The sequence below is a fragment of the Arachis ipaensis genome, chromosome B7, assembly GCF_059453495.1.
Source record: "Arachis ipaensis isolate K30076 ecotype BB chromosome B7, ASM5945349v1, whole genome shotgun sequence".
Taxonomy (NCBI): Eukaryota; Viridiplantae; Streptophyta; class Magnoliopsida; order Fabales; family Fabaceae; genus Arachis; species Arachis ipaensis.
In genome coordinates, this window is record NC_142442.1 from 21,042,529 (window position 1) to 21,059,574 (window position 17,046).

At 27.0% G+C, this 17,046-nt stretch overlaps 1 protein-coding gene across 2 annotated transcripts; it reads left to right on the forward strand.

Moving 5' to 3' along the window:
* The first annotated feature begins 12,409 nt into the window (after window positions 1-12,409).
* On the forward strand, window positions 12,410-17,046 carry LOC107610035 (EPIDERMAL PATTERNING FACTOR-like protein 5). Of its 2 annotated transcripts, XM_088493487.1 has the most exons (4): window positions 12,435-12,543; window positions 12,583-13,395; window positions 13,510-13,556; window positions 16,666-17,046. In XM_088493487.1, the coding sequence occupies exons 2-4, from the start codon at window positions 13,266-13,268 to the stop codon at window positions 16,897-16,899; spliced, it is 411 nt and encodes a 136-aa protein (XP_088349613.1). In that variant the 5' UTR covers window positions 12,435-12,543; window positions 12,583-13,265; the 3' UTR covers window positions 16,900-17,046. The 2 variants fall into 2 exon arrangements, with proteins under 2 accessions (XP_016167588.1, XP_088349613.1); XM_016312102.3 differs by having other exon boundaries at window positions 12,410-13,395.

The following is a 17,046-nucleotide window of genomic DNA, read 5'->3' on the forward strand; positions in this document are numbered from 1 at the left end:
AATCAAAAGATACATTGTCTCTAGAGGAGTTAATTACACTGTGTATGAGTCTGAGCCACAGTCTGTGTCCGTAAGTTATACAGATGACCCTGAGACACACCGGCATCCAACCCACTGCCAATGTCAGGACCACCGAAATTTGTTATGCTCACACCACCGGTGTCATACAAACCGGAACCACTCATCCCCGGAGCACTCGCTCCACCAAGATCATACCAGCACTGCAAGTCATATCCCAAATCTCCCTCTTCCTGCTGCGGGTACTCATTCAAATCAAAGAACTAGAAGCGTGGTGGTGCGGAAGGACCGGGCGGATCTATATGACACGTCGATTGATCAAAGTCGAAGTCACTGGCATGACCTGAAGTGGCGCGATAACCACCAGACTGCTGAGATGTAGCAGACCCTTCCTGCGGTGGCGTCGAAAATAGATAATCTGTATCTCTCAGGACATGAGAGAAGCTGATGGTGTCAGATCCACCCAACGGACTAAAGTGACCCTCGGCTAGAATTACCAGCTGTGGTATGTAGGGCTCAAGTACCTGCTACGACTGTGGTTTCGGTATATATGGTGCCTGCTGCTGATACCGGCCACTGCTGTTGCTCTTGGCCGTAGGCCGGATCCTGAAACTGCTGGGCATATGCCGGATCCTGAAACTGCTGGGCATATGCTGGCATCTGATACTAGTGCTCATATGTCGGGACCTGATAGTGGTGCTCATATGCCGGAACCTAATTAACAATTAATTACAATTAATAGTAATTAATGATAATAGATAAACCTAAACAATAATAATTAATTATAATTTAAAACGGTAAAAATTAATAATAATAATAATAATAATAGTAATTAATAATAATACCTGAAACTGCTACTCATGAGGCGGGACTTGCTGCTGAGGACCAGCTGGTTCTTCCTGTTGCTGCTGTGGTTCATCAGCACCAACCTCTTCACCTGCAACTCTATCTGACAGTCACAAGTGAATCCTATACTGTTGTGTGTACCACTCGTAGTACACTGGGAGAGGATGAAAGTCAATAATCTCCTCGCCTAACTGCAATGTGTTATAGTGGTCAGATCTCCACCTGTTAACCCATTGACTATAAATCTTCTCCAGTCATGGTTCTATGTTCCTGTCAACCGCTTGCAATGATCACGACCAAGGTCGAACGCCGGGCTTGGTGGAAGTTATTGCATCCCAAACTGTCGTCTAACTTGATCTGTCGGGTGTCATTCTATGCACTCGAATGACACTAGCGGCGACTGGGTGGAGCACATAACCAAATGGGCATCGAGGACATTTGGAACCCACACTCCCATATACGGCCGCCATATAAACTGCACGTTAGTTACCAAGAGGCCGATTAGAAAAATTATTCTTCTGAATAAAAACATTAGACATTAATGGTTACAACTTACATCGTCAACTCCCATGTTGTCGAGTCCTCGCCTAAAATGCACAGTAGGCCTCCGTATATATCTTGTATGTCGGCGCCAATGACTCCACCTAACAAAAAACAGAATAATAATATTAATAAGAATAACAAATTAATAATAATAATAATAATAATAATAATAATAATAATAATAATAATAATAATAATAATAATAATAATAATAATAATAATAATAATAATACCGTCGTGCAAGTGGAATACCAACATTGCCGAGCTGATCACGGGGTATAGGTGCCAGGAGCGGCATACACTCCCACACCCAAACAAAAATCAGTATTAGTGGGCTGTCCATCTCTTTACAGTTGTATCGTGAAGCACGACACAATGATCTGTATAGGTGTGCCAGATTGGCTGCCCCCAACTGTATCTTGAAATTCGGTGGAAATCCCGAAGTAGCGGTAGAAACTTCGAGTTCAATGAAGTGATCGACTTATCCGGAAACACAACTGTTCTGAGCACGCAGAAAATGTACGCCCGGACGTACCGCTCAACAGACTCCTGAGTGTCACAAGGCTCGATGTCTCTGCACCGCCGGACACATGCAAGATTAACCTTTCCCAACACGTGATCTTGTGGACCGGGCTCTCGACCAAAACACGCAATGCAGTTCTCCACCAAAAACTGGTGACTGCTGTCTGATCTACCCGTAACGGCTTCCCCATTAATCGAGAAACCAAGAATATAGCTCACATCTTCCAGCGTCACCGTCACTTCACCGACCGGAAGATGAAATGTGTGAGTCTCCGGCCTCCAGCGTTCCACCAAGGCACTCAATAGTGCAGAATGACTTCTCATTTCGCCTACTCACGAAACGTGTTGAAACACAGTCAATGCCAGTACTTCTGCCGCTATCTCGTTAAAGGTATCTAGCGGATCGAATTTTTTGGGCAACAAATTCCTGATAACCTGCAAAAAAAAAATGATAATTATTAAATTCTAAATAATATCAATTAATAATTTATTCAAAAAAAATATCAACAATAATTAAACAGTATTATTATTATTATCTTAAAAAATAATAATAAATTATTAAAAAAGATAATAAATTATTAAAAAATAATAAATATTTATTTATTATCAAAAAATAATAATTATTATACAGTATTTTATAATGACTAACATAATAATAATAATAATAATAATAATAATAATAATAATAATAATAATAAAACGGTAACTAAACAGTATATATTATTACTATTATTATCTTAAAAAATAATAATAATAATAATAATAATAATAATAATAATAATATCTCATGACTAACAGTATGATAAAAAACTATTATGATATCATAGACATAATTATTATAAACATGTAACAATAATAATAATAATAATAATAATAATAATAAATTTATTAGTTGAAACATATAAATAAAGAACATAAAAATAAATATATTTATTTATCATAAATTAAAAAAAATTATTTATCCATTGAAGATGATTCAAATACTTAATAATGTGTTTTTCAGGTAAAGTAAAATTATGAACCATTTTTTCTTCTTCACTAAATTAAGCCCCAAACTTTTACTGATTCTTTCTTCTCACAAATTTACTCCCTTTCACCCTTAATTCCAACCCTTTTACTCTCAAAATTCTCACTCACAGCAAGTAAAATGAAAGAAAAACCGAAACTCTCATGGCTTACGTTTTGGTTTTAAAGGCCAGCTCCACCACTCTCCTTTACACGTGTCAACATGCAGGTGGGGAGGCTGCCAAACGCAGGTTGCGTTTTGCTATGCACATTGCCAAACGTATGTTGCGTTTTGGAGCTTTAGGGTGTTGGCATGCAGGGGACAGGAACACATTTCGAAGCTTTGTTCTCCTCCCATGCCAAACGCAAGTCGCGTTTTGCAGTGCATGTAGCCTTTTTGAAGTTAGCTCAGTCAAAAGGTAACCTGCGTTTTGCAGGTTACTGACTTCAGCAGTTCCATATTTGTGGATTACTCACCATGATACAATATAGTTGCTCATCACTTTTTTAACTTCCATAAATAAATTAATTTCTGCCAAATTGATTTATGTAAATCACTTATAATTTGAATTTGACCGATTCAAATTACTCTTGAATTGTGTAATTCTAATGAAGCTCATTCGATTTACATAAAATTATCTTTCTGGTAAATTTTTGTAACATTTTTTTTTAGTAAAATTGTATAATACCCCTAATTTTTATTCATTTTATATATACATTTTACCCTAATTTTTATTCAAATCCCTACAATGATTCCTACAATTAATCAAAAGAAAAATCTAGCTAGACAGATTTATCATTTGTTGACTTGCCTAGTGATAATATAACTTAAATAGGATGATAGGTCACAACTTTTTTCTTGTTCCAAAAACATTTCTTGTTTTGATATTATTGGTGATTTTTAAACCCTTGAGTTGGACATCTCCAAGATATCTACATATAAATAATGGAGGAAACGATTTGGTGCAAAAGAAATGCAATTTAACAGAATTATAGTTGAAGACAGTGTAAAATTCAACTCCCTACAACAAACAATATTTAAGGTCAAATAAAATTTTAAAAACACATAATAATACTATTATTAATGAAAATATTTAAATTTTTTTAATAAATATATTAAAAATTTTAAATTTTTTATATTTTTAATAAAAAATTTTTCAAATTATAATATTAATAAATATGTGCTTTTAAGGCACAAACTAGCTAAAGCCTTATCTTAAAATGGAGTGTTATATTAGTACTCTTGAACACTTGTTTGTTTGTTGAAGATGTTAACATTTGAGAAATTAATTGATATAGGTAAGAACAAATAAGTGCGTGTAACTATAAACATATGTGTACCTTCATTAATTACAATAAATTTATAAGGAGGAAATAATAAACTACAATAAAATATGATAATGTTAAGAAGACAAAAAAAAAAATCAGAATTTGTTTTATTTAGTATTTATTAATTGTCGTAACAATTAATGAATGTTAAATAAGACAAGTTATGACTGGTTTTGGCTAATTTTTTTTATTACCAAATATTTCTGATAATAATATTAAAGAGACAAAAAAAAACAGTCAGACAACAATGAATAAAAGTTAGATAAGACAAATTCTGATTAATTTTAGCTAAATTTTATTTGTTATCAAATATTTCTGGCAAAATAATACATCACTTTCAGTTTCCGAAGAAACAAACTAGCTAGATTTTTTTCCTGCAATAAAATAATGCAGTGTAAAAAGAAAAAAATAATAAATCTGAGCATGAGATGCGTGGTGCAATGTTTGGTAGGCATGGTAAGAAAGTTTATCACGTATAGTAGACAGAGTGCAATCTAGTCGTTGCATCCTTTGCAGCTTTTGTTAGGGAAACCCCATTCAATTTCCGCAAAATAAACACCAACATCCACTTGCTAACTGGTACATGAGTTTTTTTCTTTTCTCTACTAGATACATAATTATTTATATATTTACTTAATATTTTAAATTTTTTAAATAATTAATTTCATAATACTGTAACAGCCCAGCTCAATCTATTTATTTGAAGATATTGTCCGTTTTAACATTTTTTACTTTCATCACGATTTTGTCCTTAATCATGGGTAAACTATAAAAAATACCCTCAAATAATTTTATTGTTAACAAAAATATACTTAAATTTTATTATCGATATACTCTCAAATAATTTAAAAACGCAATAAAAATGCCCAACAGTAAATATATATTTTCAAAAAATGCTTTAGAGATTGAATTTTGATGCAATTTTTTACAAGCATGATTAAAAAAATGAAATATTTTTATCCTTAAAATTTGATTTTTTTTTGTTAAGTATATATTTTTTTGTGATTTTTTTTCAACAACCAATAATACTTTTAAAAAATCAAAAAAATATATACTTGGCAAAAAATCACCCAATGTTAAGAATAATAATATCTCATTTTTCTAATTATGCTTGCAAAAAATCATATCAAAATTCAATTTCTGAAGTATTTTTTGAGAAATACACATTTAATGTTAGATAATTTTGTTGCATTTTAAAATTATTTGAGGGTATTTTTATCAATAGCGAAATTCAAATACATTTTTGTCAACAATAAAATTATTCAAGTGTATTTTTTTGTAGTTTATCCTTTAATAATAGCGATGACGATAAATTTTTCACATTTACCTATTAAAATGTGTTCTAAAAAAATGTTTTTATATATTTATAAGATAAGTTTCATCTCTTCTTGTTGGATCTACGTGGGACTTTAGAAATGTAATATTAGAAGTATTATAATTAAAAATTTAGAGTTTGATTTTTGTCACTCAAAATGAATGTTGAAAAAAAAAAACTCTACACAAAATATATACATCAAGTGAAAAGGAATTTTATGTGTAATAAATAGGGGTGTGAAAATAAATAACCATTCATGATATTCTCAGTTGTTTTAAATTTAAGTTTTTGGATAAAGTAAAAAAAAAAACTGTACTTATGACAATATATAGCTGAAATTTTAGTAATAAAACCCTAATAATATTATAAAAAAATTCATGTGTGTATGTTTGTTTGTATGTTAAAATTTAGGTGGAGCATGGACATAGATATTGCAAGTTTTGGATGGCATAATTTGGAAGAGCCATATAGGGGTATTAGGGTTATGAATTATCATGGTCAATTGTAGAAATGGCCTTAAATATGGATTGTGATACATGAGAGATATAGCTGGTGCTGCGTTTTTTTGTGAGTGGAAAGTGAAAACCATAGGGCCCTCATTTTTAAAGAGAGTAGTCCCCACAACAATTCAAGGCCTTCAATTCTTATTCAATAATATAATCTCTTACCAAAATCAGCGGAAGATAAATTGCTGCTACATGTGATCACTCAATATGTAACATTCTATTGTGCGGTAAATTAATTAACTAATTAAAGTTGTAAAGGCCAACAAAAAAAACTCTTATGATAAGATCATTTTATATTGTGATATATACTATTGGATTCGCCAATGAATTATAGTTCAAAAGACATAGTTTTTTCGTACTCATCTAAGAGGTCACGGTTCGACCTTCCCTATCTTTAATAAATATGGTATTGAATTCGGGTGCGACTTTGATATTCAAATTTCTATTTTCTTACTCATATTATATTGGCTAAGTGTTTCATTGACACCCTTTTTAATTACATCATGTTCTAAATAACATCATTTATAATTATCTTTTCATGTCCCATTTAGTAATAGCCTCAAGATAAAAATATGCGTCACTGAAAGTTAAAAACTGTTTTTTTTTATACTAGAGAGTAAAAATTTGTGCTTTTGAAACGTAAAAGTATCTCTTTTTAAAGAGTAAAAATATGCTTTAATGTAAAGAAAATATGTGTTATTAGAATGGTATTTTTAATAGAATCCTATATTAATATGAAATTTGAATTAATAAAAAATTCATAGAGAAGAGCGTTTTAACAGAAGAAGAATCTAAGGGTGAGAGATAAAAAAAGAAACGAGAAAAATATCAAGAAAAAGAAATTAATGACAAAAAATGTGGTCAAAAGAGACGAGCATTTGAGAGGAACATAATGGTGAATTTGAGAGTGAAAAATAATAGGAGAAGAAAAACGAAGAAAATAATCCAAGATTTTGAAAACCAATGGATCATCAAATTTGTAGAGTTAGTTATTTAGAAGTTTAATAATTCAATTGGAATTTAATTGTAGTTGAATTAGATACAATAAAATAATATATTTATGTGTAAAATATTTTTTTAAATAATTTTAATGTTTTTCGGTTAATAGCTAAAAGACCAAGTCATTTCGACTAATTTAATATTTTTATTAATTTTTTTATTTTTAATTAGTTCACTTACAATTATTTTTTATCTTGAACTAAATTGATCAGGATATCGATTTTTTTTTTTTTTATCAAAGATAAGAGACTCGAACCCGCAACCTCTTAATTGAGTATGGGAATACTATGTCATTTGAGTTATTATTTATTGGCAAATATCTTGTTGACTTGTTGATGTGAGATCGCATTCGCATGTTTAAGAAAGGAAAATTAAAGTGGGTACCTAGCTAATTGGTATTTGATCACTTTTACAGCTTTTCTGTAAAAGAACATGCACAGCTAATTTAATTTTCAAGCAGATATATTGCCAAGGTTAGCAATGGAATTTGATTTAGAAATCCTAAAAAGTCAAACTTTTGGAATTTGTTTTGCGTAACGGGGTAAATCAAGAATTACTCCCCCAACCCCACCAAACCCTAAAAAAAGAAGGATGATCTTTGATCCATTTTAGAAAATCCCATTTCAAAATGGATTATTCCCATGAAAAGCATTCTGAATAAAAGTTGGAAAATTTGGGTACAATTATTGGTACTATTCAGCTTGAAGAGTTGTAAAAGAAAAAACAACGCAATTTGAATTTTGCAACCGAATTATATTGCATAAAAATTTGAATATAGGTCATAGATAGAGCACAAAGATACACACCTATACCGCCCCAAGCATCAACCATTTTTATTGCAATGATATTTGTCCATACCTTCTTGCTTTCGGAATCTTAGCAACTATCATGGACTTTGTTAACCATCCACTTTGACCAAATTTCCATGACATTCTCTACATTTTGTGTCGCAAATTGCTCAAATATAGAATTTTAAAAACAATTTTTGAAAAACTTATTTTACATCGTATATTAAACTGACTTACATTTTTTATTACCAAAAGTATCGAAAATTAACTTTTAGTTAGTCAATATTATTAGTCAAATTTTTTAATTCTAAAAAGTCTTATTTTTTAAAAAATTTAGAGTTCAAAATTTACAATTTAAAATTAAGATCAAGAATTTATAATTTAGATTCTAAAATTTAAATTAAATAATATAAAAAATTAAATTCGCTGAAAAAAGTTACCTTCACAATATTACTCTTTTATTATTATTAAATGAATTAATTCTTTTGAAATATAAAGGATAATTATTCTTTTTCTTTCTTGAATAAATTGATTAAGGATAAATTTCAGAAAACAATAAAAAACAGTCAATATATAATTTTTTAAGTTTTGAACATGTAAAATTTTTGTTAACTGATTTTTATTATTTTTCTAACAGAAGTTCATTTTATTAAAGACAATTTTAATTTTTGTGGATAATTTTTCCTCTTCATTGTTGGGATTGGGTGTTTCCTTATTCTTAGTCTCTATCTAACAACTACCCTATCATCATCATCATCATCCTCACACGTGCAATGGTGGAGGGTAGTTTTGTAATTACAGTGTGGTTCCGCCTTGTAACATGGCCCACTTTCTAAGCAACCTAGCAACTATAGAAAATAAAAATATACATCAAAATCAAATACAACAAGTGTGTGCAGTACATTTTCAACATCTGCTACTTTTTTCCATTCCCAAAAAGTCCAAGTGGAAACAGGTTGAAACAAAACATTGTATTTATGTGAATTATTATTAAGTACATAATGAAATCCCTAATAATTTGCAAGTACCAAAATATTCCAAAGCAATTCCACCTCTCAATGAAGGGGCTTGAAAGTTGAAACTTCAGTGTAGATATAAAAAAGTAGGTTAAGACTTTTGATTTTTGAACCACTTATTTTAATTATTTTAAAGCTCCAAGAATTAAATAATTAAAAAGTTGACGAAGAAAATAAATTTTCACAGTTCCACACTTAAGAGAAAATTTGTGTACTTTCATAAAGTGATTAGTATTTAGTAGTGGTCATCATGCTTCCAAATTCTAAACAGCTGCAACAAAAATTTAATAGTCAGAGATTGACATTTCGTTGTTAACTGTGAACCATTAAATGAAATCATGGCACTCATTCTTATGTAACAAAATAGAAGATGTCACTATACTCTTATATTATTCAAATAAAAACTCAATATATATCACAACATAGTTGTGTCTACAATACACCATCATTCTTTGTTAATACTTATGTTTAAATAAAATTAGCATCTTAAGGAGAAGTCTATCTACTAGTTAAAGTTATTTATAGTAAAAAAGTTTTAAGCAATTTTGTTTTTTCCTTTTAATATATTGCTTTGAACTTTTTTTTAGTGAAGAATAAAATTAGGTGAAAAGTAAAAATTTATTATATATTAGTATATTATTAATTTTAAAATTAAAATATATCATATGTCATTTTTTTATTATAATTAAAAATTAAATTTTTTTTTCTTTTTTTCTCTCTTTTTTTTCTACTTTAATTTTTTTTATTTCTTTACTCATTCTATCTCTCTTTTATATTATTATCAATGCTAATTATAAATTTAATAATAAAAATATACAACATAATATTTTTAATTGTAATTAAATTAAAATAAAATATTAAAATATTAAAATTAAAATATATCTATATTATATATAACAACTAAAATGTATCACATAACATATACTCTCTTATTAAAATTAAAATAAGATAGTTCTCTCTAAAATTAATAAACTTCCTTCTTTCATCTTCTTATCAACCTCTCTTCTTTTGTCTATTTTTCTCTATCCTTATCACTCTATATATAATTTATATTTTATATTTTATATTATTAAGGGTTAATTACCAAAAATGTTCCCGAATTATTTAAATGCTGACAAAAATACACTCAAATTTTACTATCGACAAAAATGGCTTCAAATAATTTAAAAACACAACAACAATACCTACAGTAAATATATATTTTCAAAAAATACCTTAGAGATTGAATTTTGATGCAATTTTTTGCAAACATAATTATAAAAATAAGATATTATTATATATAAAAATTGATAATTTTTTGTTAAGTATATAGCTTTTTATAATTTTTTTGTTAACAACCAATAATACTTTTAAAAAATCACAAAATAATATATACTTTATAAAAAATTACCAAGTTTTAAAAATAATAATATCTTATTTTTAATCATGCTTACAAAAAATTGCATCAAAATTCAATTTCTAATGTATTTTTTGAGAAATATATATTTAATGTTAGTTTTTTGCAAGATTATTTAACATTAAATATGTATTTCTCAAAAAATACATTAGAGATTGAATTTTGATACAATTTTTTGTAAGAATGATTAAAAAAATAAGATATTATTACCTTTAAAATTTGGTGATTTTTCGTTGAGTATATATTTTTTTTGTATTTTTTTTGTTAACAACTAATAATATTTTTAAAAAATCACAAAAAATATATATTTAGAAAAAAATTACCAAATTTTAAGAATAATAATATCTCATTTTCTTAATTATTCTTATAAAAAATCACATCAAAACTCAATCTCTAAGGCATTTTTTGAAAATATATATTTACTATTGGATATTGTTGTTGTGTTTTTAAATGATTTAAAAATATTTTTGTCGATAGTAAAATTTGGGTGCAATTTTTGTCATCGTTTGAATAATTCGAGGGCGTTTTTGATGGTTAACCCTATTATTAATTTGACAAATCAAAATATATCATAAAAAAATTTTTTACCATTAAAATAAATTTTTTCCTTCAAAATTAATAAACTCCTTCTCCTTTTTCTTTATCTTTCTCTCTCATTCTTTATCTCTATTTACCTCTCTGTTTTACAAAAAATAAAATTAATAAATAATATAATTTAAATAAATTCATAAAATTATAAAAAATATATTAAATTTATAATTAAATATAATTAAAAATAATCCGTAATATTATTCACATAATAGTTTTTTTATTTAATTTTAAATTTTTACCGTTTATCTGTCTTTCTAATCTATATTCTCACTTCTCTTCCTTCAAATATTTATTACATATAATTTGAGAATAATAATATTGTAATTAATAATTAGAATCGAGATTTAATTATTTCACAAAAAAATTAATTTTGAGTTGATTTTATACTACTAATATAATTTTTTTATACTAATATCTAATTATATTTTTATATATAAAAAAATATTATTTTTAAAATAACAAGTCTGAGAATTAATTATTTTTTAATAGTATACAAATTAAATTTTTTAAATTTTACATAATAAATCTTAACATTAATTATTAATAAAAAATTAAACTTTTTTACATAAAAATAATAACTAAAAGCTTATTATTTAATTTTTTTTATATACAAAAACGCTAATCTTTTTTAGTCGGATACTTTTCTTCCTTACGATCTTTTAATTAAAGTAGGTTGATTATATAAATTTTTTTTGTCATAATCTATAATGTCAAAATAAAGTCAACGTAATTTAAAAAGATTTCTATTTTCATAATGTTATTATGGGCAAAAACACTAATTTTTATTAAATTTAAATAAAAATATGTGCAATGTTTTTTATTGATTTTTTTTACTACAGAAAGTAATCTTCAGTCTTTACCAGCCATATAATTACCTTCTTATTGTTTTATATTCAACATTTTAATTCCTTTCCTTAGAAAAAAAATCATAAAATTAATAAAGTCAAATTAAATCACAGTCTTTAAGAATAATGAAATTAAAAAAACATTTAAAAACTATAATTTTTAACCCAATAAAAATTATTTAATTTAATTAATCATATTTAAATACATTAATTTTTTAACGTATAAATTTAATCAAGAGTAATAAAATTAAAAGTTTTACTAATAATTATTGTAATGACATTCTTTAAAGATAGCATAAATAAAAATATACAAAAATATTGTTTTCACATCAAAATTAGTCATACTATATATATTTGTGTATAAATACGTGTATAGTTTAATTTATTTTTAATATATATTTTATATTTTAATATTATTTTATTTTGATGGCTGATTTTAATGTATACCTAACATAATTAAAAAATATAATATTTATAAAAATTTTAGCTTTTTTATATCTATGCATTTAATATATTAAAAAAATCAATTTTTTATTTTTATTTTCCTAAACAATACCCTTAAAATATTTTTATGCTGAATCCAAAAATAAAATAAGGTAGGGACATGCAGTGAAAAATTGAAGATGGTCAAAAAAGCTTTGAAAAAGCCTGTTACCCTCAAAAAGCAGTGTGATAACAAAAACTATATGTAGGTACAGAAGGGGAAAAGAAAATTAAAGGCATAAAAAAAAAAGCAGATAGAGGAAAAACAGACCAAAGGGTGTGTGAAGTTGAAAGAGTCTGTGTGAGTGTTTGTGAGCAGGAATAATCATATATATCAGAGAGTGAAGAAGAAGAAGAAGAAGAAGAAGAAGAAGAAGAAGAAGAAGAAGAAGAAGAAGAAGAAGATGGAAATTAAAGGGTTTATGAATTGAGAGTAGAGGGTTGTTGTTTTAGTTTTTCTTTCTGGAGTAGTGTGGGAATTGTTGAAAGTGCAGTGAAGAAAGAAAAAAGCCTGCAAGAGAATCCAAGAACCAAACATGGTAAAGCTTAGGAAGTGAGAATCTGCATAGAGATTCATTCACCTTTTCTTTTTTTTTTTTTCTTCTCTTCTTTATTTTCTTTCTTTTTTAAACCCTTTATTTCCCCATTTCCTTTTCAATTTGCTCTCTATAGTTTGCCTACTCTAATATTCAGCTACATAGGGAGTTATATACTAAGAGAGAAAAACAAAAGAGAATAAGAAATGCGTGTGAGATAGGGAGAGAGAGTTTTGAAGAAAAAGGGTGTCTTTTTTATTATTTTTTTTTAAATTATCTTTTTTATCCTAGTACGAATTTGCTTAGGTATTAGTTTAGGTTCACATTTGCATGGAACGTGTTCAAACAATAGATGCAATAAACACTATCACAGAGTCATAAGGTTTATTTTAGAGAAAGAAAGAGAGAAAAAAAAGGTGTCTGATTTAGTCTTTGTTTGAGTTTGTGTTCAACCATTGTTCCTATTATTAATAATTACTAGTGTGGTGTTACTGTTCCTTCCATCCATCGAGTGTTGTTCTTGTTTCATGGAGAGAAAGAAGAACAAAACCCAGATTTGTTGCTTCTTCTTTATACTCTCAATAATTTCAACAATGTTCATCTTCACAAGTGCTAATGGGTCCACTACTACTTCTACTACTACCATTACATGTCGAGGTATGTAATATAAATTCTTGTAATTTATTTAATTACTCCGTTTCAATTAAGTATATTTTGATGTAATTAAGATAGAGTTTAAATTAGATTTGTTGTTGTCTGATTTGAATGCAGATAGGAGCAGGTGTCCCATGTTAGCCAAAGGTGATTCAGATTTTCAGGTATATATATTGACTAGTCCTATTCTATGTCCTTCTAGTACACATGCTTTCCAATTACTATCTTCCTATAACCTTGGCTTATATCCAGTTATTGCATGTTGCATCATATCAAAAACAAAATAAAAAAAGAATTTTAAAATGAAATCTTAATTTCATTTCACCACATCAACTTTGTTTTTTCTTAATTGCAATTAATTAAGCTCTTCTAATGACCTTGGTCTAAGTACTTATGACAACACTTCTTCTCACTATCACGTGTGAAGTCATATTATTATTAATATATCGCTAGTGTATCAAGCCGCATTATTTTTATTTATTTTTTAATTTAAACATATTTTTAATAATTACAAAATAGTAGTACTATATAGTAATGAGAGTTTAGTTTTTCAACTTTATATAATGTTAATTACTTTTCAATTTAAACACCAATTTATTCCAATTTAAATTCTAAATTTTATATTTTAAATTTTAATTTTTAACCCTAAATCTTAAATTCTCTAAAAATAAAGGTTGAAAAATAATCTGGTAATAAAAAATGTACTAATATTGATTATTAAAAAATTATTTCCTGTATTTTTCATTTTTTTATATATAAATATAGATACAAGTATAGATTATCATAATGAAGGATAGAATTTGTCGTAATGGATAGATGTTAAGCAATAATAATGGTGATGAAGAAATATAGATGGTTGTGATTGTGTGCAAGAAATTAATTAAAGCTGTAAAAAAAGTGTGTTGATGTCTTGGTTTATGCAATTGAAGTTGAAACAAGCAAGAGTTGGATAGTGACAGTCTCCAAAATCTCTTAACCTTATTCATCTCTTCTCAAATCATACTACTCATAGAACAAAATGGTACTGCCCAAAAAATAGCATAGAACTGGGGGGTGTATTGTATGTGAACTCCCCTTCAATCTTAGCCGTGCGATGAGTCTGATCTGTGCGGCGAAGAGAGTGACACGTGGTTGTGGCACCCATGTGCGTCACCATTGGCTTCCATCGTTTCTTCATGGCCCACTACTCAATCATGCTATCCTGAAATATTCTTAATAAGAGTTATTAAAAATTTAAATATCTTGCTGGTTAAATTCTTATTCTACGTACTCCTTAAATAATTTCTATCTTTATTTTTTTTCATTTTGGTTTAAAAGATCTTATAATCAAGAAATGGTTATCCATTTTGAAACTTTGCGTAATTTAATTTTGTAAAATTTTTATTAGCCTTTTAATTTGAAACTTATATATACTTTTTATTATGGCCTATTTTTTAATTAATATTGACTTCTTTTACATAATTAATTTATGCAAAAGTTTTATACTAAGACTCCGTTTGATAACATTTTGACTTTTTAAAAATAGTTTACAAAATTAGTTACTTAAATATAATTTTTCAAAACTTATAGCATTTATGTTTGAAAAATTAAATGAATATAATTTTTAATAAACAGAAGTTACAAAAAATTTACTTGGTAAAATTGTTTTTAATATTTAAAATAACTTTGATAGATATAAACATAATAAAAATTACAAATAAATGTAAATATTTATTACTACATAAAATTATATTAGATTTTTTAACTTTAAAAAGTATAAATTAATTTAAAAAATATCATTATATGCACTTTCAAAAATATTTTTAACTTTTTAAACCTAAAAAGCACAAAATATAATTTTTTATTTTACTAAATACAAAATAAAATTTTTTTTCTTTTTAAAAATAGAAACGCCTGGCCTCTCTAACAAAACTTAATTAGTTTATCTTAGTATGTTTAAGCATAAAAATTTAGTTTGTATGTCTTAAGTATCTTAACCGTATGTGACAATGTAATGGGTAAAACTAACAGTAAAGTTAATTATTTTTACTGAAATAATAATATTTAGTTAGTCGCATACTAGTATAAAGTTATTTATGTTTTTAGTGCATACACATTAAATTTTAAATATAAGAAGGTGTAAAATTTATACAAGTGTGATAATCACTTATAAATTATAATGACGTTAATTTCTATATAAATTAACAAAAAAAATTTTAAAAATAATAAAAAATTAGTTTAAAATTATTTTATTTTATATTTTTAATCATTACTAAAATAATTAAATAAGTTTAATATTATATGTATTAAATTATAAATATAAAATGAAATAAAATAAGTTTACGTTGTGATGTCCTTAACATTATGGAGAGATTAAATAAGGTAAAATAGAAGCACAGAACACGATGAGCGCATGTTAGAAAATGGTAGGTGTCGTGGGTGTAGGGCAGGAGACGACACAGTGTGTGTTGGTAAATTGCGCATACGCTTTGCAGTGTTCTCTGCTCTTTCTATTGTTATTATGCCTGAAAATGAAATAATAGTAGTAACTAGTAATATTGTTCATGTTCATGCTTCATGGGTTGCATGTCATGTATATTGTTTCTCATTTGGATTCTTGCTCACATCTTCACCATCATGTCAGAGTTTATCCCATTATATTATACAACCATTCTTCCTATCCACTTTTTATTCAACGTTGCTATCATTTTTCTGAGAGTTTTTAAACAGCGGAGTGTTAGAAAAGTAGCAAGTTTTGTAATTTATAATTATTAATTAGTTATTATTAATATTTTTAATGGTATAAAATTACTCATTTTTTTTATTAGTTAAGTATTAAATAAATTTTAATTAAAGTACTGATCATTTAGACTTTCTCTTTTAAATATATATTAAATTATATGAGTTTAATTTTAATATACTCATAATTTTAAATATTTTATACATTTCATCACATTTGTTTTTTGGTTGAATATTTATATAGTTATTATAAAAAATAATTATTTTTAGAAATATAATATTATATGATTAGATATACATATAAAATTATTTTTATATTATTTTATATTGATTTATGGTTAAAATTAAATTCTAAAGTATATTAATAACCCTTTCTTTGTCAACTTAGTTAAGTATATACTTCTAAAGCATTATTGTATTTATTTTTATTGAATTACTTATTGAGTATGTTTTTGTTCAACAAAAATGGGATTATCCCTTATTTAGTTATTTACCATAAGCAAAGACATACATATAAATTTTATTGATGATTGCATATTTATGAATTTTGGTCAGGAATTGGAGGAGATTGAACAAGGGAAAACTCACCAAGGGGTACCTACTACCGGTTGGACAAGGAGGCTTCTATATGGTCCGGGGTCATCGCCGCCACGGTGCACCTCCAAGTGCGGCAAGTGCACACCGTGCAAGCCGGTTCATGTGCCAGTGCCGCCAGGGACTCCGGTGACCGCCGAGTACTACCCAGAGGCATGGAGGTGCAAGTGTGGCAATAAGTTATATATGCCATGATGAAAATTGAAAATATATATAGATATTTAATTTTGTCTATGTATTATTTTTGTTCAATCTAAATATATATAGTCCAATTTAGTGACTATATATAAGACACCCCACACATCTTTGATTATTAGTAATTCAAAACCTTAGTTTAATTTA